This window comes from Cyprinodon tularosa, unplaced genomic scaffold (genome assembly GCF_016077235.1).
Source record: "Cyprinodon tularosa strain WSP-4 unplaced genomic scaffold, ASM1607723v1 ctg953, whole genome shotgun sequence".
Classification (NCBI taxonomy): Eukaryota; Metazoa; Chordata; class Actinopteri; order Cyprinodontiformes; family Cyprinodontidae; genus Cyprinodon; species Cyprinodon tularosa.
The window spans coordinates 43401-69169 of record NW_024039733.1 but is presented as its reverse complement, the minus strand read 5'-3'; the positions used below and the strand labels follow the sequence as shown (position 1 = coordinate 69169).

General features: G+C 44.6%; 2 protein-coding genes and 1 long non-coding RNA gene across 3 annotated transcripts; 1 reads left to right on the top strand and 2 right to left on the bottom strand.

The window, feature by feature from the left end:
* slc35c2 (solute carrier family 35 member C2) lies at positions 1–18006 on the bottom strand. Its single transcript, XM_038275326.1, has 10 exons — positions 17900–18006; positions 13980–14128; positions 11028–11178; positions 10638–10701; positions 10498–10570; positions 9296–9464; positions 8997–9080; positions 7635–7810; positions 4280–4409; positions 1–772 (listed from the first exon to the last, which is right to left on the bottom strand). Exons 2-10 carry the CDS (start codon positions 14088–14090, stop codon positions 642–644), a joined length of 1089 nt encoding a protein of 362 aa, XP_038131254.1. The 5' UTR covers positions 14091–14128; positions 17900–18006; the 3' UTR covers positions 1–641.
* On the bottom strand, positions 1846–3505 carry LOC119776739. The gene is made up of 4 exons (XR_005279814.1): positions 3469–3505; positions 2451–3122; positions 2163–2274; positions 1846–2051 (listed from the first exon to the last, which is right to left on the bottom strand). It is a non-coding gene; the product is annotated as an uncharacterized LOC119776739 (long non-coding RNA).
* A 4943-nt stretch (positions 18007–22949) lies between the features above and the next one.
* taf13 (TATA-box binding protein associated factor 13) lies at positions 22950–23529 on the top strand. The gene is made up of 2 exons (XM_038275336.1): positions 22950–23055; positions 23140–23529. The coding sequence occupies exon 2, from the start codon at positions 23144–23146 to the stop codon at positions 23519–23521; it is 378 nt and encodes a 125-aa protein (XP_038131264.1). The 5' UTR covers positions 22950–23055; positions 23140–23143; the 3' UTR covers positions 23522–23529.
* The last annotated feature ends 2240 nt before the right edge of the window (positions 23530–25769 follow it).

The following is a 25769-nucleotide window of genomic DNA, read 5'->3' as shown; positions in this document are numbered from 1 at the left end:
TCCCATCATGACAGCTCTTTATTAAGGCACATGGTTCAGGTAAACATTAAAACCACCAATAAATGAGCAGATCTAGGAGAAAGTGAGACACCTGCTGGTAAGAAAGCGCAGAGCGTCTGCTTCCAGCCTGCTAACATTCAGGGATCTCCTCCTTCCTTTCCTGCTGGGATGAGAGCGACCGCATCCATCCCACCTCATGGTCTCAGCTCACCGTCAGATAGAACAAACTAAACGGCTAATTAATAAAAAGATTGAATGTTTTCCATAATTTAATGGAGAATTATGAGATCTGTGGTTTATTTTACACATAATTGGCCTCTTTCCCTTGGGGAAAAATAACATTGCTTTGGTAAAATAAATAATTAGATGTTAAAATGTCCACTTTGTCCAGCAGCAGCAGCATCCTTCCTACTAATATGAAGGATTTCCAACATGGCGGCTGAATAGCGGAGACGATCCTCCGCCATGTTGGCTCAGTGTTGCTTTGGAGAAGAAGCTCTGCTTCTGTTTCTATCATAAAAGTTCTTGATCCTCTAGTTTAATAATTATCAGTTTGACTCCAAAATGTTTAGTGACACCCATCTAAAAACTCGGAGGTTTGTCGAACGCAGCTCCTCTGATGAAGCTGCAGGAGCTTCCTGTCAATGGAGGGAGATCTCCTGCTCCTCCTCTTCATCCTCAGCAGAATCCTCACACGCCTCCCCGCTGTGAAGCAAAGGCAGCTGCAGCTCGGAGCTTTTACTGCCGAGATGTCGAATGGCGGGAGGCTTATCTGGAGGAGAGGAAACAGGAAGGAGAGGAAACAGGAAGGAGAGGAAACAGGAAGGAGACTCAGAGTCCAGAAGTATTCACACACCTGAGATACAGTTCAGGCGATTCTGATGCTCCAAACCCATAACCCGGCTCCATGTCGGGACGTAACCTAACCCGGCTCCATGTCGGGACGTGACCATAACCCGGCTCCATGTCGGGACGTGACCATAACCCGGCTCCATGTCGGGACGTGACCTAACCCGGCTCCATGTCGGGACATGACCGGACGTGACCTAACCCGGCTCCATGTCGGGACGTAACCTAACCCGGCTCCATGTCGGGACGTAACCTAACCCGGCTCCATGTCGGGACGTAACCTAACCCGGCTCCATCTCGGGACGTGACCTAACCCGGCTCCATGTCGGGACGTGACCTAACCCGGCTCCACGTCGGGACGTGACCTAACCCGGCTCCACGTCGGGACGTGACCTACGTAACCTAACCCGGCTCCACGTCGGGACGTAACCTACGTAACCTAACCCGGCTCCACGTCGGGACAAAAGCTAACCCGGCTCCGTGTCGGGACGTGACCTAACCCGGCTCCACGTCGGGACGTAAGCTAACCCGGCTCCGGGTCGGGACGTGACCTAACCCGGCTCCACGTCGGGACGTGACCTAACCCGGCTCCACGTCGGGACGTGACCTAACCCGGCTCCACGTCGGGACGTAACCTACGTAACCTAACCCGGCTCCACGTCGGGACGTAACCTACGTAACCTAACCCGGCTCCACGTCGGGACGTAACCTACGTAACCTAACCCGGCTCCACGTCGGGACGTGACCTAACCCGGCTCCACGTCGGGACGTAACCTATGTAACCTAACCCGGCTCCACGTCGGGACGTAACCTACGTAACCTAACCCGGCTCCATGTCGGGACGTAACCTAACCCGGCTCCATGTCGGGACGTGACCTAACCCGGCTCCATGTCGGGACGTGACCTAACCCGGCTCCATGTCGGGACGTGACCTAACCCGGCTCCATGTCGGGACGTGACCTAACCCGGCTCCACGTCGGGACGTAACCTACGTAACCTAACCCGGCTCCACGTCGGGACGTAACCTACGTAACCTAACCCGGCTCCACGTCGGGACGTAAGCTAACCCGGCTCCACGTCGGGACGTGACCTAACCCGGCTCCACGTCGGGACGTAAGCTAACCCGGCTCCGTGTCGGGACGTGACCTAACCCGGCTCCACGTCGGGACGTGACCTAACCCGGCTCCACGTCGGGACGTGACCTAACCCGGCTCCACGTCGGGACGTAACCTACATAACCTAACCCGGCTCCACGTCGGGACGTAACCTACGTAACCTAACCCGGCTCCACGTCGGGACGTAACCTACGTAACCTAACCCGGCTCCACGTCGGGACGTGACCTAACCCGGCTCCACGTCGGGACGTGACCTAACCCGGCTCCACGTCGGGACGTGACCTAACCCGGCTCCACGTCGGGACGTAACCTACATAACCTAACCCGGCTCCACGTCGGGACGTAACCTACGTAACCTAACCCGGCTCCACGTCGGGACGTAACCTACGTAACCTAACCCGGCTCCACGTCGGGACGTGACCTAACCCGGCTCCACGTCGGGACGTGACCTAACCCGGCTCCACGTCGGGACGTAACCTACGTAACCTAACCCGGCTCCACGTCGGGACGTAACCTACGTAACCTAACCCGGCTCCACGTCGGGACGTGACCTAACCCGGCTCCATGTCGGGACGTGACCTAACCCGGCTCCACGTCGGGACGTGACCTAACCCGGCTCCATGTCGGGACGTAACCTAACCCGGCTCCACGTCGGGACGTAACCTAACCCGGCTCCATGTCGGGACGTGACCTAACCCGGCTCCACGTCGGGACGTAACCTAACCCGGCTCCATGTCGGGACGTGACCTAACCCGGCTCCATGTCGGGACGTGACCTAACCCGGCTCCATGTCGGGACGTGACCTAACCCGGCTCCATGTCGGGACGTAACCTAACCCGGCTCCATGTCGGGACGTAACCTACGTAACCTAACCCGGCTCCATGTCGGGACGTGACCATAACCCGGCTCCATGTCGGGACGTGACCTAACCCGGCTCCATGTCGGGACGTGACCTAACCCGGCTCCACGTCGGGACGTAACCTAACCCGGCTCCACGTCGGGACGTAACCTAACCCGGCTCCACGTCGGGACGTAACCTACGTAACCTAACCCGGCTCCACGTCGGGACGTGACCTAACCCGGCTCCACGTCGGGACGTGACCTAACCCGGCTCCACGTCGGGACGTGACCTAACCCGGCTCCACGTCGGGACGTAACCTACGTAACCTAACCCGGCTCCACGTCGGGACGTAAGCTAACCCGGCTCCGTGTCGGGACGTGACCTAACCCGGCTCCACGTCGGGACGTAACCTAACCCGGCTCCACGTCGGGACGTGACCTAACCCGGCTCCACGTCGGGACGTAACCTAACCCGGCTCCATGTCGGGACGTAACCTAACCCGGCTCCATGTCGGGACGTAACCTAACCCGGCTCCATGTCGGGACGTGACCATAACCCGGCTCCATGTCGGGACGTGACCTAACCCGGCTCCATGTCGGGACGTGACCTAACCCGGCTCCATGTCGGGACGTAACCTAACCCGGCTCCATGTCGGGACGTAACCTAACCCGGCTCCATGTCGGGACGTAACCTAACCCGGCTCCATCTCGGGACGTGACCTAACCCGGCTCCATGTCGGGACGTGACCTAACCCGGCTCCACGTCGGGACGTGACCTAACCCGGCTCCACGTCGGGACGTGACCTACGTAACCTAACCCGGCTCCACGTCGGGACGTAACCTACGTAACCTAACCCGGCTCCACGTCGGGACGTAAGCTAACCCGGCTCCGTGTCGGGACGTGACCTAACCCGGCTCCACGTCGGGACGTAAGCTAACCCGGCTCCGGGTCGGGACGTGACCTAACCCGGCTCCACGTCGGGACGTGACCTAACCCGGCTCCACGTCGGGACGTGACCTAACCCGGCTCCACGTCGGGACGTAACCTACGTAACCTAACCCGGCTCCACGTCGGGACGTAACCTAACCCGGCTCCACGTCGGGACGTAACCTACGTAACCTAACCCGGCTCCACGTCGGGACGTGACCTAACCCGGCTCCACGTCGGGACGTGACCTAACCCGGCTCCACGTCGGGACGTGACCTAACCCGGCTCCACGTCGGGACGTAAAACTAAAAGCTGCCGGATGTTTGAACGCTTCAGGATGTGACTGTCAGCTAACAGAGCTAGCCGTTAGCTCCCGTCGACTCATTAAACGGTTCAAGCAGGGAAGAATATTTCTGTTTTTTACCCAATCAGCAGCAGGAACCAGGAGTCTGTGGGGCAGCGAGGGCTGCTAGCTTTAGCTTCAGCTCCACTGTCACAGGCATTGGAAGCCCCGCCCCCTCCCCAGAGGCATGGAGGGTTTACTTACTTCTGGAATAGTAGGTTTTGAGTCCCACGTGTAGAGAAATCCCACAGAGACACACGACGAATCCCAGCCAGTTCAGCACGCTCATCCTGTCTCCCATCACAGCCGCGGCCAACAACAGCGTACACACCTCCTACGGCAAGAGAGACGGGTCAGAAAGAGCTTCAACATTTAGGTTCCTCAAGTCTGGAGAAACCATGTTAGTCACTGTTCTGTCAGATCAGCGTCAGATTTGCTTTTATCCCTTTAGTTCTGTATGAAAAATCAACTTTAACTACCTCAATGGGCGTGTTTCCCTTTAGTCATGTATAAAAAACTATTTAAGGTCAGATCGCCATACGCTGGTACGGGAATGGGAGTTTGTTAGCTCGCCTAGCGAACGGTTCAAGGTAGCGCCAGAGCCTAGCGCTGGGCACAACTTTTCCACGTAAGTTATGTCACATTTTTTATTCAAGTTACACACACGGCATTCAGTAAGCAAGTACGACGTGACCAGGCGTAAGTCTAGAAAAGCAAAACAAAGAAAATGGCGCTCCATTGGGCGAAGCGATCAAAACTTTGGATGTAAAGTGGTAAAAACATCCAACATGCAGAAACACCTGCGAACACAACATGGCATAGATTTTAACCAATGCCGTGTTTTTGATGCTTCCAGACAGAAGCTAAAGTCACGACCAGCATGGAAGGAAACTCTGGTGGTTAGAAGCTAGTTTTCTATCACTAGTAAATTTACCTAGTAAATCAGATTCCTGGAAATAAACCAGTTCCCTACCTCTCTTTGGGGTCATTAAACACGCTACCAAGTTGCTCCGTAGTTCAGGGAGCGAGAGAAAGGTGACGCTCGTTTAATGAGTTTAATGAGTTTATTTCCAGAAATTGTACAGTAATGCTTTTCATTAAACGGATGCCTTCTAGATTTCGATGACTGTGAGGAGACGGGCAGCCTGGCTGGATCAGAGGCTTCAGCTCCCGTTCACTGCCTTCTGGTTTCACTGAGGCAGGCAGAGATAGAACGTCCCAGGCGAAGGTAGATGAATGTCACCGAGCACTTTTCACAGAATCGATAAGAGAATCGATAAGGAATCGAATCGTTTCACAGAATCGATAAGAGAATCGATAAGGAATCGAATCGTTTCACAGAATCGATAAGAGAATCAATAAGGAATTGATCGTTTCACAGAATCGATAGGGAATCGATAAGGAATCGAATCGTTTCACAGAACCGATAAGGGAATCGATAAGGAACCGAATCGTTTCACAGAATCGATAAGGGAATCGATAAGGAATCGAATTGTTTCACAGAATCGATAAGGGAATCGCTAAGGAATCGAATCGTTTAGCAGAACCGATAAGGGAATCGATAAGGAACCGAATCGTTTCACAGAATCGATAAGGGAATCGATAAGGAATCGAATTGTTTCACAGAATCGATAAGGGAATCGAATCGTTTCACAGAATCGATAAGGGAATCGAATCATTTCACAGAATCGATAAGGGAATCGATAAGAAATCGAATCGTTTCACAGAATCGATAAGGGAATCGATAAGGAATCGAATCGTTTCACAGAATCGATAAGGGAATCGCTAAGGAATCGAATCGTTTAGCAGAATCGATAAGAGAATCCATAAGGGAATCGAATCGTTTCACAGAATCGATAAGGGAATCGCTAAGGAATCGAATCGTTTCACCGAATCAATAAGAGAATCGATAAGGAACCGAATTGTTTCACAGCATCGATAAGGGAATCGATAAGGAATCGAATCGTTTCACAGAACCGATAAGAGAATCGATAAGGAACCGAATCGTTTCACAGAATCGATAAGGGAATCGATAAGGAATCGAATTGTTTCACAGAATCGATAAGGGAATCGCAAAGGAATTGAAACGTTTAGCAGAATCGATAAGAGAATCGATAAGGAATCGAATTGTTTCACAGAATCAATAAGGGAATCAATAAGGAATTGATTCGTTTCACAGAATCGATAGGGAATCGATAAGGAATCGAATCGTTTCACAGAATCAATAAGAGAATCAATAAGGAATTGATTCGTTTCACAGAATCGATAGGGAATCGATAAGGAATCGAATCGTTTCACAGAATCGATAAGGGAATCGATAAGGAATCGAATTGTTTCACAGAATCGATAAGGGAATCGCTAAGGAATTGAAACGTTTAGCAGAATCGATAAGAGAATCGATAAGGAACCGAAACGTTTCACAGAATCGATAAGGGAATCGAATCGTTTCACAGAATCGATAAGGGAATCGATAAGGAATCGAATCGTTTCACAGAATCGATAAGGGAATCGCTAAGGAATCGAATCGTTTAGCAGAATCGATAAGAGAATCCATAAGGGAATCGAATCGTTTCACAGAATCGATAAGGGAATCGCTAAGGAATCGAATCGTTTCACCGAATCGATAAGAGAATCGATAAGGAACCGAATCGTTTCACAGCATCGATAAGGGAATCGATAAGGAATCGAATCGTTTCACAGAACCGATAAGAGAATCGATAAGGAACCGAATCGTTTCACAGAATCGATAAGGGAATCGATAAGTAATCGAATTGTTTCACAGAATCAATAAGGGAATCGCTAAGGAATTGAAACGTTTAGCAGAATCGATAAGAGAATCGATAAGGAATCGAATTGTTTCACAGAATCGATAAGGGAATCAATAAGGAATTGATTCGTTTCACAGAATCGATAGGGAATCGATAAGGAATCGAATCGTTTCACAGAATCAATAAGAGAATCAATAAGGAATTGATTCGTTTCACAGAATCGATAGGGAATCGATAAGGAATCGAATCGTTTCACAGAATCGATAAGGGAATCGATAAGGAATCGAATTGATTCACAGAATCGATAAGGGAATCGCTAAGGAATTGAAACGTTTCACAGAATCGATAAGGGAATCGCTAAGGAACCGAATCGTTTCACAGAATCGATAAGGGAATCGAATCGTTTCACAGAATCGATAAGGGAATCGAATCGTTTCACAGAATCGATAAGGGAATCGCTAAGGAATCGAATCGTTTAGCAGAATCGATAAGAGAATCCATAAGGGAATCGAATCGTTTCACCGAATCGATAAGAGAATCGATAAGGAACCGAATCGTTTCACAGCATCGATAAGGGAATCGGAATCGAGAAAATCTGATCAATTTCCAATCCCACATATGCTTCAACAAACATCAAAAGTAATGAAATTGTTTTTTGTACATAACTAAAGGGATACACCCCGCTGAGGTAGTTTAAAGTGTTTTTCTTAGGTTTGGACTACGTGTATGCTGGTCTGACAGAACGGCAGACCAACAGAACTCACAGCAGCCGACGCTGAGCTAGAAACTACCTTAAAGATGCCCGATATGGACAACGTGAGGCTGGAGGTTCTGGAGACCAGCAGAAACTCAGAGAAACCCAACCCGAAGGCCAGGGTGCCGCCGACACTCAGCGTCAGGAGGGAATAGAGCAGAGGGGAGAGCTCCGTCACCCGGAACAGCTTCTCTGAAGAACTCAGACTCAGCGCTGCAGACAGGGGATAGAATCAGGACACAGACGTTCTGCAGGATCCAGAAACACTTTCTAAAGAACTGTGCAGACAAAGTTCCTCCTTTCACACAATTTTCCTCTGAGGCTCTGAGGCTTCGTTCACACCGCAGGCCTTAATGCTTCACTCTTCTGTGTGCTTCTTCACATTTACAAATAAATGCGGCCTGTATGTGATCTCCTGTGTGAACTGCATTCACACAACTTAACGTCCCGCATGCGCAGCAGAGGACGCGATGATGTCACAGGTGAGAAATAACAGAAATAAACATGGATCCAAGGGTGGATTGAGGAAATGTGGGGCCCTAGGCAAAGACAGGCAGGGGGCCCAGACCCATTGTCCAGATAGAGAAATGTTAATAGAATAGACATCCATTATCTGTTCTAGGTTGTGTCCCTCTCTTCTTGTCCCTTTTCTTCTTGTTTTCCTCTCTATGTTTTGTACTCAGCTGACTTTTCATGCTGTCTCTAAAGGAATGAAAGATTTTTTCCAAGCACTAAGCTCACTTAGCTGATTGCTCCTTCCTGTGTTTCCAAAAAGGCCCGGGGGGGTGGGGGGTGTCAGGTTTCAGCTTTCAAAATCCTGCAATTCAGCAATTGATTTGATTCCTCCCTGCTATCATCACGCGGAGGACCTCGCCTGTTCACCCAGGCCAACAATTCCCTCTAACGACCCCCCTTTCAGAGACATAGACAGGTATGGGGCATTGCAGGCTAACAAAGAAGCCAAACGACCCCCATTCCAAAGGGGGGGACCCGTTCATCCGTTTCTATGTGCATGTTTTCTAAACTAAAACCAGGCTTTGTTGGGCTGCTGGATAAAACCTGGAACTAAACGCTATTTCTGACATTTTGATTGAAAAATCTTCCTGGATGGAAGAGAAACGTCTTCAAACTTGGAGACAAAGTCCAGAGGATTGATTTGAACTTTTTTGGACTGACTCTGACCTGGATGACTGAGAATCTCCACCAGCGCACAGACTGCCATGAAAAGCTCAGATAAAGGTTGCATTTAGGAAAGAAAGAAGGGATTTGGGGGACTGCAGGCTGCTGTGTGAACTGAGCCTGAATAATAAGCTGAACTAAAATCTGAGATCCTCTGAGAGGCAGTGGACTCAGCAGAACCAGCGGCTCCTTTCCACAGATCGTCTATTCGTCTGCTCACCTTCATTAAACAGGAAAAGGGGGAAGAGGCAGAGGAACATGAGCGGCTGGAGGTGGTACATGGCATCGATGGGATTCTGAAGGCCTGGAAGGAAACAGAAAAGTCAGCCATCATCGTCTGCACAGTTTTCAGTTAATCAATCATCAGTTTAGGTCACAGCAAAGGGTTAGGCTTATCTCTGAAGGAAAGCAGGTCCAAAACATCAGCAGAACCAGAACCTGTTCTGGTTCTACTGAGGTTAGTCGTTAAAACGCAGCAGTGACCCGGTCCACCTCCACTGAAAATGACTCGGGACCGACCCAGTTCTGCTTTCTGCATGAGGACCTGGGTGAGGGTCCAGCGGATCCCCCCGATGAAGGAGGCCATCAGCACCAAGATGAAGCCCTCCATGTTGAACTGGGTCGATTCGTAGGTAAACATGAAGAGGCCGCAAGCGATGAGCAGAACCACCAGGATCAGGAAGGGGTTCTGGTTCAGACGGGGAACAAAGAGTTTAGTTCAACTACGGCCCAACACAACCCAACAAAACCCAACGGAACCCAAAACAACCCAACAGAACCCAACAGAACCCAACACAACCCAACACAACCCAACACAACGGAACCCAACAGAACCCAACAGAACCCAACGGAACCCAACACAACCCAACGGAACCCAACAGAACCCAACAGAACCCAAAACAACCCAACAGAACCCAACACAACCCAACGGAACCCAACAGAACCCAACAGAACCCAACAGAACCCAACAGAACCCAAAACAACCCAACAGAACCCAACACAACCCAACAGAACCCAACAGAACCCAACAGAACCCAAAACAACCCAACAGAACCCAACAGAACCCAAAACAACCCAACAGAACCCAGAGCCTGGTGGCATCTGGAGATCCGGTTAAGATCAAACTGGTTCTAAAACCTTCTGAGGTCTGAAGACAGAAACATTTCTAGATATAAACACTAAAGATCCACATTGATGACAGGAAACAGGCTGAAACACTGAATGTTGGAATAAAGACAAAGAACTGAAGAAAAATTCAATAAAAATGAACAAAACTAAATGATTAAAAACAATAAATATGCATAAAACTAAAAAATATGAACTATGAGATATTTAGATTTTAACTGAAACAACAAGACAGACAGACAGACAGACAGAGAGACAGACAGAGAGACAGACAGAGAGACAGACAGAGACAGACAGACAGACTCTCTGCAGACGGTAAACGCTCAACCATTGCTGGTTTTAACGGTTTGGACGCCCGGTTCTCCGTTACCAACCGCTGCAGAGCGAGCCGGACGCCGTACTGCGGCTTAGTTCATGATGGATGCAGGAGAACCTCTGCATCCGTTCCAGCAGAACCAGGCCTCAGTTACTCAGCACAGGTTGGTATCACACTGACCGGGCCGTCCTGGGTAGAACCATTAGAACCAACCGGACTCTAGAGCTTCATGATGGAAGCTGCTGACGCCATTAATGTGGCCTAAATCCTGGGAGCTCACCGGTTCCTCCAGTTTGAAGACCAGGGAGAAGAAGAGGATGAAGAGCACGGCTGAGGACTTGGTCATGGTGTACCTTCAAGCAGAAGCAAACATCAGGAGGGACGTTACAGCAGCTGCGACGCTCTTCTCTTTCCACTTACAGACTGATGGTGATGAAGAGGAAGCTCCAGTTGGAGAGGCCGATGTCCAGCGCTGTAGCTAAGGCTGTGCAAAGAGTTCAGGACATTTAAGCTGCACAAAGTCATCCACATCAGAACAGTAGAAGAACCAGGAGAAGAGATGTGAAATGAAATCTGCCCCCTTCACTCGGACGCCTCCAGATAAAATCCAGCTGAAGGCGGCAGATGTGCGACTCTAGGACCATTTCCTGCTTTATCTCTTTGCTCTCTGAGAATGACGTGTGGCAAAACTTAGCAACATGGATTTTAGTCAAAGTTCACAGACGATCTATGAGTGGACGCGATAAAGGCAGACCGTCACCTCCAGCAGATCAGTCTAAACATTTCAGCTCAGAGGAACCAGGAACCCACCTGTAGGAGCCACCTTACGGAGGTAGTCTTTCCAGGCCAGAGTCACGCGGGGTTTCCCCGTCCAGCGATGCATGGCCCGCCGCGTCAGCGCCGCCGCACAGAAGATGACGGCCAGGTGAACCAGCGTCATGAACAGGGGGTAGTGGAAGCCCTGAGAGAAAGAAGCACATTGGATGGAGCAGAACGGCTCTGGTCTACAGACCAACTACAGACCGACCTACAATATATCCCACTTCCAGACTTTTCTACACTTCCAGCTCCAGATTCAGCAAACTTTGAGCTATTTCCCACAGACTGACTACCATACACAGTGTGGGTCATCATCAGTGATGGGCAGTAGCCCCGCTACATGTAGCGAAGCTATTAGTTTAACTAGCTTCCAGTAGCTTGACCGTAGCGTCGCTGCTTTATTTATCAAGTAACTTTCCTGTAGTGACGTTATTGCTTTGATCAAGTAGCGACGTAGCGTCCAGAGATGCTACAAAATCCAGGGCATAACTAAGAAATGAAACCAGGCTTTCTATTTTTGAAACAACGATCAGAATTATTTGCTGGACATTCATGCATGAGCCTCTATTCTGCCTTTCCTGTCTGTATCTACGAAACATGCGCATTAGCACTGTAGTGGAACTCAATGAACGACACAGAGCCACGCACACAGGATGGAGGAGGAGACAGGAGCAGAGCGAGAGGAGCAGCCAACTGTCGCTATCACACTGTGGCCTTATCTTCAGAGATTATGAAACTTGTTGAATCCTCAGATAAAAAATAAGTGTATGGATGTCTGCTTTGCACAAAAAAAAAAAAAAAAACTGTTGTAGTGTCCAGGACATCCAACACCAACCAGAGGACTCACATTCAGGTGAATCACTCATTTCCCTCCTGCAGTGTGCAAGTAAAAATATCTAACGTCGTGTAAATCCCAACTCACTTTAACCAGATGCTGTATGTAGATTAGTAAAACTAAAACTACCCACCTAGCAGTGTGTGATGGAAAGGGACTAGCCAAGTGGCTAAGCAGAAGTGTTAAAAAAAAAAAAAAAACTTATGCAATTTTTATCATTGTAACATGAGTGATTTTCCAGGTTCTTGGCCATAGAGAGCTCATGTGGCCAAGATTAGCCATTTGTTTAACGTAGCCAAACACTCATTAAAACAGTCAACTACAGCATATTTTTTGAAAAAAAATGAGAAAAATATATCAGCTTTAACTTTATTGGCGCCTTTAATTTCCAGATAGTTCAATCTGATGAGTGCCACTAAGATATCCTCATTAGAGAGCAGTAGTGAAACGTTGATATTAGGGCTGAAACAACGAATCGATAAAAATCGACTTTTAAAAGCGTTGGCAACGAATTTCATCATCGATTAGTTGTGTCGCGCGATTAACGCGTCGTCATCCGCCGCCGCCGCCACTGCCTCTTGACTGAAACGGGGGAAGAAGAAAAAATACGGCAGAGCGAGTCAGCGCCGCAGGTGCAGTGTTGCCAACTCAGCAACTTTTCAGACCCCTCCAGCAACTATTTTTCAAAAAAGCGACAAATCTGGCGACTTTTTACGGTTTCACTGGCGGCTTTTGGAGACTCTTAGGTGAAAGCATGTATCGTTCCTACTCTGCTGTGGGGCGCCTCCCCCACCCCAACCCCTTTCTCCCTCTCCCGCAGGAGTCCCTCTCAGCGCTGCAGTCAGAGCCGCAAGATGTTTACCCTCAGCGTCCAGACTGCAAATGAAGCGCGCATGCGCCGGGATTGACGGCGCAAATTGATCACAATAATTGAAATAGCCTGCGCTTTGTAAAGTGAAAAAAGTCGTAACATGCAACTTTTGTAAAAACAAATGAATATGGCACGGAAGCACCACTGTTATGATGCAGCACCTGAAAAGAAAACACGTTGGAGCCTTCGATGGCAGCGAAGAGAGCTGATCAGCAGGGTGAGCGGCCATGTTTGTTTGGTTTTAAAGTGGGGAAACGTAACGTTAGTTTCTCAGGTAGCTCATCTGATGCTTTCCTTACCGTGTTAGTAGGTTACAGACAGTGATAAGGTTGGCTACTTATTTTACTTTTAATTTCATTTGAATTAGCTTAAGCAGCGTTTACATTTACTTTATAAATAAATTAACTTGCAAATTATGAGGGCAAGGCTTTTAAAGTTTAAATCTTCTGGCAAAGATAAAATAAAGAAGATCCTGCAATTTATGGAAGTAAAGCAGAATAAAATCCAGCAAGATCAGTAATATGTCAATTAATTATCTGCCACATTCCCATGTAAATATCTGTCTTTGGAGGATGTGTTTTTTACCACCCCTAGTTCTCTCATTTTTATTCCAAATACAATTTATAATTTGAATCACAGGGCTATTTTTATCTCTATGGTTCAGTATTTTCTCAAGTAGCAACTTTAACTGCTATACTTTCCTGTCTTAAAATGCAGAACTCTTCTAGTCTAAAAAAAACTCATTTGTTGAAATGGGGGGGCCTATTGTTTGAACCCCCCCTTTTTTTTTTTTTTTATGTCTTTTTTTGCGCTTTATGAACCAAAGTAGCCTATATTTTGTGGATGTACAGCTACATTTCTCATGTAAGTTTGCGTAGTTTTAACGCAAACATTTATTTTTCATATTGCACCAGTACACTTAATGAGCAACCTGTACTTGTGTGCTTGTTTGTTCTGTCTAAAATGTTTATTTTGGAATAAAGAGGTTAATATAAAAAATATTTTTTGTCCGATTCATTGATTATTAGAAAAAAATAATCGTCCGATTAATCGATTTTTAAAATAATCGTTAGTTGCAGCCCTAGTTGATATTGTATTTTCATGGCCTAATTTACCAGACAGGATGTTTACATAAATCTGTTTTAAGGCTTATTTGCACAGATAAGATGTTTTAGGTATGGAGGAACAGCTGTGTTGGTTTACCTCTAGACGGGACCTACCAGAGCTCAGCTCTTACCTTCATCAGCCATTTGTTGTAGAAGGTGATTCCTATGGAGAAGACGTAGTAGAGGAGAACCAGTCCGACGGTACGAAGACCCCGGAGGAGGAACTGGACTGGAAACGCCATACAGAACCAGAGATGTGTTCAGACCGCCACGGAAACAACTGGAGAAATAAAGGTAGAACATTAGGGAGGTAGAGAGGAGGAGCGCTGGAAGCTCAGCTGTTTGGGTTCTGACCCGGTCAGACCCGCAAGAACCGCACAGAAGGCTGAGCAGCAAAGGAGTCTGCTAAGAAAAAACCGACATCTACACCAGCTGTGGTGTGGCATCGTCAGAATGATTGACGAGCGCGTAGGACGGCCTTACGTAAACGCATCGTCGGAACGATTGACGAGCGCGTATGACGGCCTTACGTAAACGCGTCGTCGGAACGATTGACGAGCGCGTAGGACGGCCTTACGTAAACGCGCCGTCGGAACGATCGACGAGCGCGTAGGACGGCCTTACGTAAACGCATCGTCGGAACGATTGACGAGCGCGTAGGACGGCCTTACGTAAACGCGTCGTCGGAACGATCGACGAGCGCGTAGGACGGCCTTACGTAAACGCGTCGTCGGAACGATCGACGAGCGCGCGGGACGGCCTTACGTAAACGCGTCGTCGGAACGATCGACGAGCGCGTAGGACGGCCTTACGTAAACGCATCGTCGGAACGATTGACGAGCGCGTAGGACGGCCTTACGTAAACGCGCCGTCGGAACGATCGACGAGCGCGTAGGACGGCCTTACGTAAACGCGTCATCGGAACGATCGACGAGCGCGCAGGACGGCCTTACGTAAACGCATCGTCAGAACGATAGACGAGCGCGTAGGACGGCCTTACGTAAACGCAGCCGTCGGAACGATTGACGAGCGCGTAGGACCCGTCGTGGACGCTTACGTAAACGCATCGTCGGAACGATTGACGAGCGCGTAGGACGGCCTTACGTAAACGCGTCGTCGGAACGATCGACGAGCGCGTAGGACGGCCTTACGTAAACGCGTCGTCGGAACGATCCACGAGCGCGTAGGACGGCCTTACGTAAACGCATCGTCGGAACGATTGACGAGCGCGTAGGACGGCCTTACGTAAACGCGCCGTCGGAACGATTGACGAGCGCGTAGGACGGCCTTACGTAAACGCATCGTCGGAACGATTGACGAGCGCGTAGGACGGCCTTACGTAAACGCGTCGTCGGAACGATCGACGAGCGCGTAGGACGGCCTTACGTAAACGTGTCGTCGGAACGATCGACGAGCGCGCAGGACGGCCTTACGTAAACGCGTCGTCGGAACGATCGACGAGCGCATAGGACGGCCTTACGTAAACGCATCGTCGGAACGATTGACGAGCGCGTAGGACGGCCTTACGTAAACGCGCCGTCGGAACGATCGATGAGCGCGTAGGACGGCCTTACGTAAACGCATCGTCGGAACGATTGACGAGCGCGCAGGACGGCCTTACGTAAACGCATCGTCAGAACGATTGACGAGCGCGTAGGACGGCCTTACGTAAACGCATCGTCAGAACGATTGACGAGCGCGTAGGACGGCCTTACGTAAACATTTAACATGAGGCTGTTTATGAATCAAAGCATCTATTTCTGAGCAACAAGCTCAAAGAGAAATAAATTAAACATGATATTGAATTCCTGCTTTTTAATTCAGAGGGATTAGTAGAAGCTTTGCATGAGTGGCTGCCAGCAGGAGCTGCTGGAGGAGGGAGGGGCTCGGTCACGTGACGCTGGCGTAGGTCATGTGACTGAAGTCTACAACAAAAGAAGAAACATGGATGTGTCGCTAAAAAGTTTATAAATGGTAATTGGCATGTACTTATATAGCGCCTTTATTCAAGTCAGGAGACTTGACCAAAGTGCTTTACACTACATTCATTCACCCATTCACGCACACTGATGGTGGTGAGCTACATTGTAGCCACAGCTGCCCTGGGGCTCACTGACAGAAGCGGGGCTGCCGTATGGCGCCACCCTCTGACCACCATCAGTAGACGATGCAGGTGAAGGGTCTTTCCCAAGGACACAACGACACTGAAAGTTGGAGTCGGGGCTTGAACCGTCAACCCTTCGATTTCAGGGCAAACTCCTACATCTGTCGCCCAACATATAAAAAGAATAAAAAATTGAGGTCTGAAAATTCAACAAGTGGCACCAATGCTGCAGTGCGAACAGGGTCCTAGTGCCCCACATTTGCGTTACATGGTCATTTATCGGAGCTGCTCAGACACTGAGGAGGTTAGACGCTGGGATTAACTAGTCTTTAGTTTTAGGCTTCAGTTGCTAAAACAGCTGCGCAGTTTACAGCAGAGCATCACTGACAGACAGGCAGATAGACAGACAGGCAGACAGACAGACAGACAGGCAGACAGGGAGACAGACAGACAGACAGGCAGACAGACAGGCAGGCAGGCAGACAGGCAGACAGACAGCATCCATTCTCAGTTCTAACAAATGAAAAGAAAACCTCAGTCTAATTATTAAACAGAACTGGATAGATTATAGAAAGTCTTTGATCCATCTCTTCTGCTACTGGTTTGCTTTTCTGGTCACGTCCTAAATTAAACATTTCTCACTTATCCTTTTTATCACCAGCGGATTCTTCTGTTGGTAAAATATGTTTTGTTGTTTCAAAAATAAATAAATCAGAGCCTTATTTCAAATTAACGTTAAAGTGGTACCTTATTCCATCTCACAGTGGGGACGTTACTGGATTCCATCAACTGGAAAGACGTCTGCCTGCTTCCAAATCAATACTTGATAAATAACAAAACTAAAGAAATCTCATAAAGATAATCCAGAACATTTATCGTACCAAAGTCTTTATCCAGAAACACTTTAAAACCATTGATGTCTCCTGCAGCTTCTGCTGTAATAATCCTGGAACACTTGTTGATCTGTTCTGGAACTGCCCACTAATCCAGTCCTTCTGGAACCACATTTATTATTTAATTGAGAGAAAATAGACAAAGATTTTATTTTATTTTGGAAGACTCTACTATTCGGCATTAAGGGAAATTGCAAGTCTCAACCAAAGAGATCAGATAAGGTATATTTAATTGACCTGATTATTATTATGGCCAAGTTTTTATACATAAATGTAAATATAGAGGCTCCAAACCGGCATCACTGCTTATAAGCAGCAACTTAAACAATATATTGACAGCAAACAATTATCAGAAAATAAGAAAGTAATCAAAACTAGAGAAGCTTTTGTCCTTTTTAATCTTCTTATTTAGACAGCTGTTTCCCCCTAGCGTTTACTTTTATTTAATAGATGTACTATTTTATTTATTTTTTTCTTGTCTTTCCTCCTTACTGTCCAACATTTACTGGACTGTTAATCATCTGATATACACCTGTTGAAAATGTCTGTAAAATGCTTGCTAAGATTACCTTTAGTGCAGTAAGGTTGCTCTGTGATGTTCTTTGCAGAAACAAATAAAATTGCATTGGGAAATAAAAACCCATTAAACAACTATAAACAGAAGAAGTTCCGCCCAGCCTGACGGCCCCATCACCACAGCCAGAGTAACATCAGCCTCTGGCTTCATGGCGGCACCAAACATGCTGATAAATAATCTAATCATTTGTTCGCTGAGGCTCCACCCTGATGACCGATCAGCTACACTAAACCGGATTACTCTGGTTTGGGGAATATTATGTTCTGTTAACATCCGCTGAAAATGTCTCCTCCGCCCTGGAACTAATCGGCTTATCCGGGCGGTGCGCCGGCGTGAAAATGATGCGGAGCCTCCTGCCCGAGTTATAACCAGCTGGACAGCGGCGGTTTTAGACTGAGACAGATTTATCTGTTTAAACAAAATGTCTCCGACTGAAGATTAAAGTATTTGAAAATGCAAACTACTGCGAACACTCACCGTCTGTTAGTGACTACATGACGGACTTTGTTCTGCTTCTTTTCTCTGGCAGAACAGACGCGTCCGCGCGCTTCTTCTTCTTCTTCTTTTTCTTGGTTTGGCTTCTGGGCGGTGAGCTCACTACCGCCACCCCCTGGACCATAATATTATTCTCTCATGCCTCACGATTCTAACTTTATATTCTACCAGTTCTACGTTGCAACAAATGCATCTTTATTAGATAGTGGGAAAAAAATAAATATTTTTATTGAAACAAAGTCGTTTGCTACTGAAAATAAATTAGCCAGTTGGGGACCTGTGAGGCGTCTGTTTCTCAAACTAGAGGCTCTAATGTACTTATCTTCTTGCTCAGTTGTGCAACGCAGCCTCCCACTTCTTTTTCTACTCTGGTTAGAGCCTTTTTGTGCTGTCCTCTGAAGGGAGCAGTACACACCGTTGTAAGAAATCTTCAATTTCTTAGCAATTTCTGGCATGGAATAGCCTTCATTTCTAAGAACAAGAATAGACTGTGGAGTTTCAGATGAAAGTTTTCTTTTTCTGGCCATTTTGAGCGTTTAATTGACCCCACAAATGTGATGCTCCAGAAACTCAATCTGCTCAAAGGAAGGTCAGTTTTGTAGCTTCTCTAACGAGCTAAACTGTTTTCAGATGTGTGAACATGATTGCACAAGGGTTTTCTAATCATCAATTAGCCTCTGAGCCAATGAGCAAACACATTGTACCATTAGAACACTGGAGGGATAGTTGCTGGAAATGGGCCTCTATACACCTATGGAGATATTGCACCAAAAACCAGACATTTGCAAGATAATTGTAAAATATAATTACCTTAACAATGTAATCAATCCATGTTTATTACATGAACATCATCAGTTTATCACTTCTGGCTCATCTGTATTATTCTGCTCCACATTAATGTTATTGTGATGGATTGTATAATATGTTATATTACCTGATTTATAGACTTCATAATGACTGCAATGTGATTGGCCTATTTATTTATTCTAAGTTAAAGTTAATCTAATGATGCTCTGAAACAGCCAGTCTGTGTCAAAGTGATGAATTTATCTTTATATTAAAAGACTTAAGTCCCTGAAACTGAGACCATCATTGTTGTTCGATGCTGTAGCGCACAGATTGTTTACATTGAGAGCGGTGTAAGGTTTGTTCGTCTCTATACAGCATTAGGAGGTCACTAACAGGTCAAAGGGAACATAATGTGCACATGAAAGCTGCAGACGTGACATGCTTGAATGACCTGATAACAAAAGTGTGATCTTTGCTTTTAGAAACCTTTTTTGTGTGATGATGCAATAAGTAACACCCAAAATAACCCCCTAGTTCTCTTTACTGTGTATAACTTCTGCTAATCATAGTTTAAGATGTTTCCTCTCTTGCTATCGGCTGACCTTGGAACCACTTCTTGTTTTCATTCTAATAAAAAGCGGATGCAGAGGGAGAGCAGCAGAGAGCATCTGAGCGGAGAGTTTCTGAATGAGATCCTGGCTTGCTCTCTCCCTCTGCAGAGTGAAACCGATAAGTCGTGTTTGGAGCCTTATCGTGTCTCCACTTTGTTCTAAAGTGTTCTGAACCCAACAACCGCTCTAACAAGGGAGTACCAATATGGCGGCTGATGGCTTCACTTCAAACCCGGTACTACCAACGTGCAATCAGCAATCCAGGGAATTAACCCATCACAACCGTTTCCCTATCGCAAGCGGCGGATTAATATTAAATACTACACATCGTTAAGATATATCCAATAAATGGACTATATTTATTCGCCTAAAGCTTTAATGAATTTGCAGAGTTATATTAATTATATTTTCATAGCATTATAAAGAACAGTAAGAGAAATACATGGAGAAGTTATTGATCTACAATAGGAGGTGAAGTTAAAATAGCAGAGGTTTGGACAATATTAAAGAAAATGGGTGGGACTAAAGTATTTGTTAAAATAATAATATATTAGAGGATGATGGAATAATTGCAATAACAGATATGGAAAAAGCCAATGGTTTGGGACAGAAGTTTGCCAGTCTGCATAATGGGACCATTTAGATGATAATCACAGACAGAATATGGAGAAGATAATAGTTGAAAATAGAGAAATATTTATTCACAAAGAATAGAAGAAGAGGAAAATGCATTAGATCCGTCTTTTGGCCAAAGTCGCGTCCTTTCTCAGTCGGCAGGATCTTCAGAAGGCAATCCAAGCTTTCATTAGTACAACGCTGGACTACAGCAATGCCCTTTACATTGGCCTCAGTCAGTCAGCAATTTCTCGTCTCGTGCAGAACGCAGCCTCCCGATTATTAACAAACACTTCCAGACGTGAACACATTACTCCTGTGCTGTCGTCACTCAACTGGCTTCCAGTCCGTTTTAGAAACGATTTTTAACGCCATCCATGGCGTGGCCCCCTCTTACTGGTCTGAGAATTTAACACTCCTCGGGTTAGCTTCTGTTAGAGGTCAATAGGTCAAGACTTAACAGTGGGGCGATGGTTCTTTTGCCGTCGCTGCTCCCAGACTGTGGAACAAACTGAAATCCGCACCACTACTGACCTCAGCCTTTAAAAAAAAAAGCTTAAAAGACACTTTTTTAATTTAGCTTTTAATTCTGACTATAATACTGTCTCTTAGATGTCCTCCTCCTGTCTGCTCCTTTCTATGCACCTCTGGAAGGCTTTTAAAGTCCTGCAGCACTACAGCACTTTTAGCTGTATCTGTATGTTTTATATGTGTTATATATTGTTTTATGGCTTTGTTATAAAGCACTTTGGGTTCCATTTGGCTATTATAAAGGGCTATGCAAATAAATTAGATTGATTTGATTGATTTAGATGCATAAATCAATATGAATGAATTAAAAATGGTGTTAAAGGGTATTAGCAACAGCGCAACAGGAGAAGATAAATTATGTGATGTTTCAGAAATTACATGAGAAAGTATTTAAGATGATGTTACATTTATTTAATAACATTTGGAAAGAAGGTAAAATGCCAAAAAGATGGAAAAGTGCATTAATATTGCCATTTAATAAGCCTGGGAAAAAATCCTAAAAAAGTTGGAAATTAAAGACCTATTGCCCTAACATCGCATTTCTGTAAATGGATGGAAACAATACTGGTAAGAAGACTAAAAGAAACAAGGAATATCTGCAGCAAATCAAAGTGGGTTTAGAAAAGGACGTTCTACCATAGATGCTGCGCTGAAAGTAAGTGATAGATGGAAAAAGCTTTTAAAGTGAAAGAAATAATGAACATTGTTTTCTTAGATATAGAAAACGCTCATGATTTAATGTGGCGGGAAAGATTATTAATTAAATGAAATATGACGGGAATTAGAGATAGATTTTATAACCGGGTTCTAGATTTTCTAACAGAAGAATTAGAGTTAAAGTAAGATCTGACGTCTCAGAACAATTTGGAATAAATAATGGAATTCCACAAGGAAGTGTTATTAGCCCAGTTTTATTTAATATAATGATTAATAATATTTTTATGAAAGTAGATAAAAGAGTTGGATCTGATTTATATGCTGATGATGGGACCATTTGGACAAGAGGACGAGAATCCAAAAAAATAAGAAATAGAATCAAGGAGGAAATTAGAGAAATTGAAAAATGGTGATATAAATGGGGCTTTAAGCTCTCGACAAGTAAATCTTATAATATGTACAAAAAGGAAAGATAAATTAATAGAATTAGGAATTATATGGTCACAAAATGGAGACAGGAAGTCACTTTAAATATTTGGGTAAAATGGTTGGATGAAAAAGGAAGATGGAGAACATATATAGAAAAAATAGAGACGAAATGTAAGAAAATCCTAAATGAGAGCAAAAGCAGGAAAAGATGGAGAGCAAGTAAACAATCATTGGTGGATATTTATAAGGAGTTAATGAGATCAATGATAGATTATGGGTGATTATATATGATAGATTATATATGGAGCAGCATTAAAATTAATTAATAAAGCTATGAGAATTTGCACTGGTGCAAAGAGAACAACTAAAGCAATGCAGGGAGAGTTACTGTAGGAGAAGTGCCTTTAGGTTCAAGAAAAGATCAACCGATGGTTACATCGTTTACATGGAGGTGGAAAATGAAAATATATGTTTGTATATGATGGCAATAATTATATAACCGGATAGAGCGGTTTGTTGTGTTGATTCTTTGGCAGCCCTTTACAGCATCCAACATATGAAATCAGAAAGAGAAGATTTATTATTAGAAATACATCAAAGTTTGTTCTGAACATGAAAACTTTATATAAATGTAAAGTTTTATTGGGTTCCGGCCCATGTAGAATAAATGGGAATGAAAGAGCAGAACAAATAGCTAAACAATCAGTCAGAACAAATAATATTATAAACATACCGTACGGGAAAGGAGAAGCTAAGATAATAATTAAAAAACAAATGAAGGAAAAATGGCAGAATAGATGGAAGATGGATAAAAGTGGAAGAAATTATTATAATAATAATAGATTTCTGTCAGAAATCTATTAATGCCAAAGGTTTGGTTAGAAAGAATAGAAGAGAATATTTTAACAAGGTTAAGATTTAATCAGACTGGGTTAAATAAAACATTATTTTTATTAAAGAAAAGTGAAACAGTTAAATGTAAAGTAATAGAAAATGTAAAACATATTTTATTATATTGTAGGAAATAAGATGAAGAAAGGATAAGATTAAAACAAAAAACAAGACAAATAAATTTAAAAGGATTAATAGGAATAACAGGAGATAAAGGAAACACAGAAAGAATTAATATCTTAAGGATACAGGATTATATTATACCATTTAAAGGTATATATATATATATTTCTATATGGATGTATATGTATTTGTGTATGTATTTAGATATATATGTGTGTATGTACATATGGATAGATAGATATATAGATAGATATATGGATATAGATATATATACATATGGCTGGCGCTGTCATCGTAAAGGCAGGGAACAAGTAAGTGGTAAGTACAGTAGATGGCGGTATGCACCTGAAAGTTAAGGTTGAAATCTGCCATTAAACAAAAAGAATAATGCTGCAGTCCTCCTGTCCAGCAGGTGGCGGTGTTGCACCAGTGAGCCGCTAATAAAGCAAACAGGAAGCGGAAAAGCTGCAGGCTGTTGTTCAGCCGCAGGAGGTAAAGATGCTGCAGACTGAATGTTTGGTGTTTCTATGCAGATAAAACAGGTAGAAACTTTTTTATTCTACGTGTTTCTTCCAGAATAATGGCGGATGAGGAAGAGGAGGCGGGCTTCGAGGAGGAGCTGGATGATGGCTCCGGCGGGATGGACTCCTCCGGCCACGGCCGCAGGAAGAGGCTGTTCTCCAAGGAGCTCCGCTGCATGATGTACGGCTTCGGGGACGACCAGAACCCTTACACGGAGTCCGTGGACATCCTGGAGGACCTGGTGATCGAGTTCATCACGGAAATGACGCATAAAGCCATGTCCATCGGGCGGCAGGGGCGCGTGCAGGTGGAGGACATCGTTTTTCTGATCCGCAAAGATCCCCGGAAGTTCGCCCGCGTCAAAGACCTGCTCACCATGAACGAGGAGCTGAAGAGGGCCAGGAAAGCTTTCGATGAGGCCAATTATGGCTCCTGATGGACGCACACCTTCTGTTAAAGCGCACCTGGATGACGTCATTGATCCATATTAATCATTTCCTGTAATTGCTGAATAAAGTCTGACTGATTATTAGTCTCCAGCTAATAGTTCATCAACCGCCTCTATTGATGTAGTAAAAGGAGCTTTTTTAAAACTACAAAATAATAAAATAAAAATATTAAAGGAACATTTTTCTACTATTGTGGATGATAACTTCCTTAGACTTCATTTTTTTAGCTTTATAATCAACGGTAACAGAGTCAGATCTTGAAAAACTGTTTATTTTGGTCTGTGAGCAACAGGTTGGGGCAGCATCGACTCCAACCACAAAGAAATTAAATGGATGAAACTAATTATTTTGATGGTTTTTATGTTTTTTAAATACCAACATTCCAGAATGAAAATGAGCTTAAATGAAAGAAAACTAACCAGTTTATTTTTAAATGTAAGCGTAGAAAAGTTGTCTAAATAATAATTCCTCCATTAAAGCATAAATAGCCAACATTTCTACTGAAGGAAGGAAACTCTGCACCACATGGAAAACATCAAACCAAAGAGATGAAAATGTTTTGCGCTGCTCTAAACTTTCACATCGATGCATTTTGAACTTGGTTTTTTCTCCCAAACTGTTAACATTTAATCACAGCTTCACTTTATTTCACTGCTGAGCTGCTGATCAATCACTGTCTGAAAGATATACTCCATGAAAGTTAGTTTTGTATAAACTCTATAAAACGATATTACTGGTAATCTTAGTCTAAAAGACAAATGTTCTGGATAAAACTATAGATTTTTATGTTTTTTTGTTTGTTTTTTTAATACCGACAGGCCGTAATAAAAACGAATGAAAATAGAGTCTATTTTTTTAAAATTTAAGGAATACAAAGATACAAGTTATTTTAAAAAATAATGACTCCAGTAAATAATAGATAATAGTGATGCTTAATGAGGCATCAGGAAGCCAAACTACTGATTCTGTCTGACTGAATACTGACACCTGCTGGACATTTACAGACACTACAGGCAGCTGATTGCACAGAATAAACTGATCTATTACAATGATATCATTAAAGATACTGTAGGTTACATATTATTATTTCAGATCCTAGTCTAAATTGAAAACATCTTTGATATTTTTAGATGTATCAGATAAATAATGTAAACTTCTATCATACAGTGATAATTTAGGGTAAAATGTGAATGAGGATGCTTGAGGACTAGGATTTTAAATCATATTTCTAAAACAATAAGTTCAGTAAAAACAGCAAATAAACTAAGAGTCCATTTGAAATGAACTTTAATTCAGATCAGCTGAGTGATAACTGAGAGGAAAAGGATAAAACAAAGAGAAAATAAAAACCACAGCTGAAAGGTTCCTATTCCTTTTTCCTCCTGGATCATTTTAACGATAAAAGATGAGACTTTTTTTCTCAGCAGATGCATCATGTTGACAGAAACGTTTTTAAACCCAGTTCAGTGAATCAGTTAGAAACAGCTCCTGGATCGGTCACATGACTGACTGGAAACCAGACGCCATGAAGCCACGCATCAGGGTTGATGGACCCATCACTACCGATTTTAAACTGCTTAAAGTATAAAAAGTCAAAGTAAAGCAGGACAAACTGTTAAGACCAGAATCTTTCCTGCTCTGCTCTATTAAAGGAACATTTTCCTACCAGTCTGGATGATAACTTCCTTAGACTTTATTTCATTAGTTTTAGAACTAATGGTAACAGCGTCAAATTTACCTTTGCATCATCTTGGAAAGCTATTTATTTTGGTTTGTAGTGAGCAACACGTTGGGGCAGCACCGAGTCCAACCAAAGAAATTAATTGGATGTGCTGGTGAGGATTCTCAGTCATCAGAGTCATTCCCAAAATGTTAAAATCAATCCACTGGACTTTGTTTCCAAGTTTAAAGACGTTTCTCTTCCATTCAGGAAGATTTTTCAATCCAAAATGTCTGGATTAGCGTTCCAGGTTCCAGGCTTTATAGAGCGGACCAGCAAAGCCTCGTTACAGCTTAAGAACTGAAGAAACAGCTCCACCCCTCTGTAATGGGGAGTCATCAGGGTCATTGTTGGTGATCGGCTCCCCATTACCAACAGCTGGACCCGTTCATCAGTTTCTATTTGCATGTTTTCTAAACTAAAACCAGGCTTTGTTGGGCTGCTGGATAAAACCTGGAACTAAACGCTATTTCTGACATTTTGAAATGAAAAATCTTCCTGGATGGAAGAGAAAC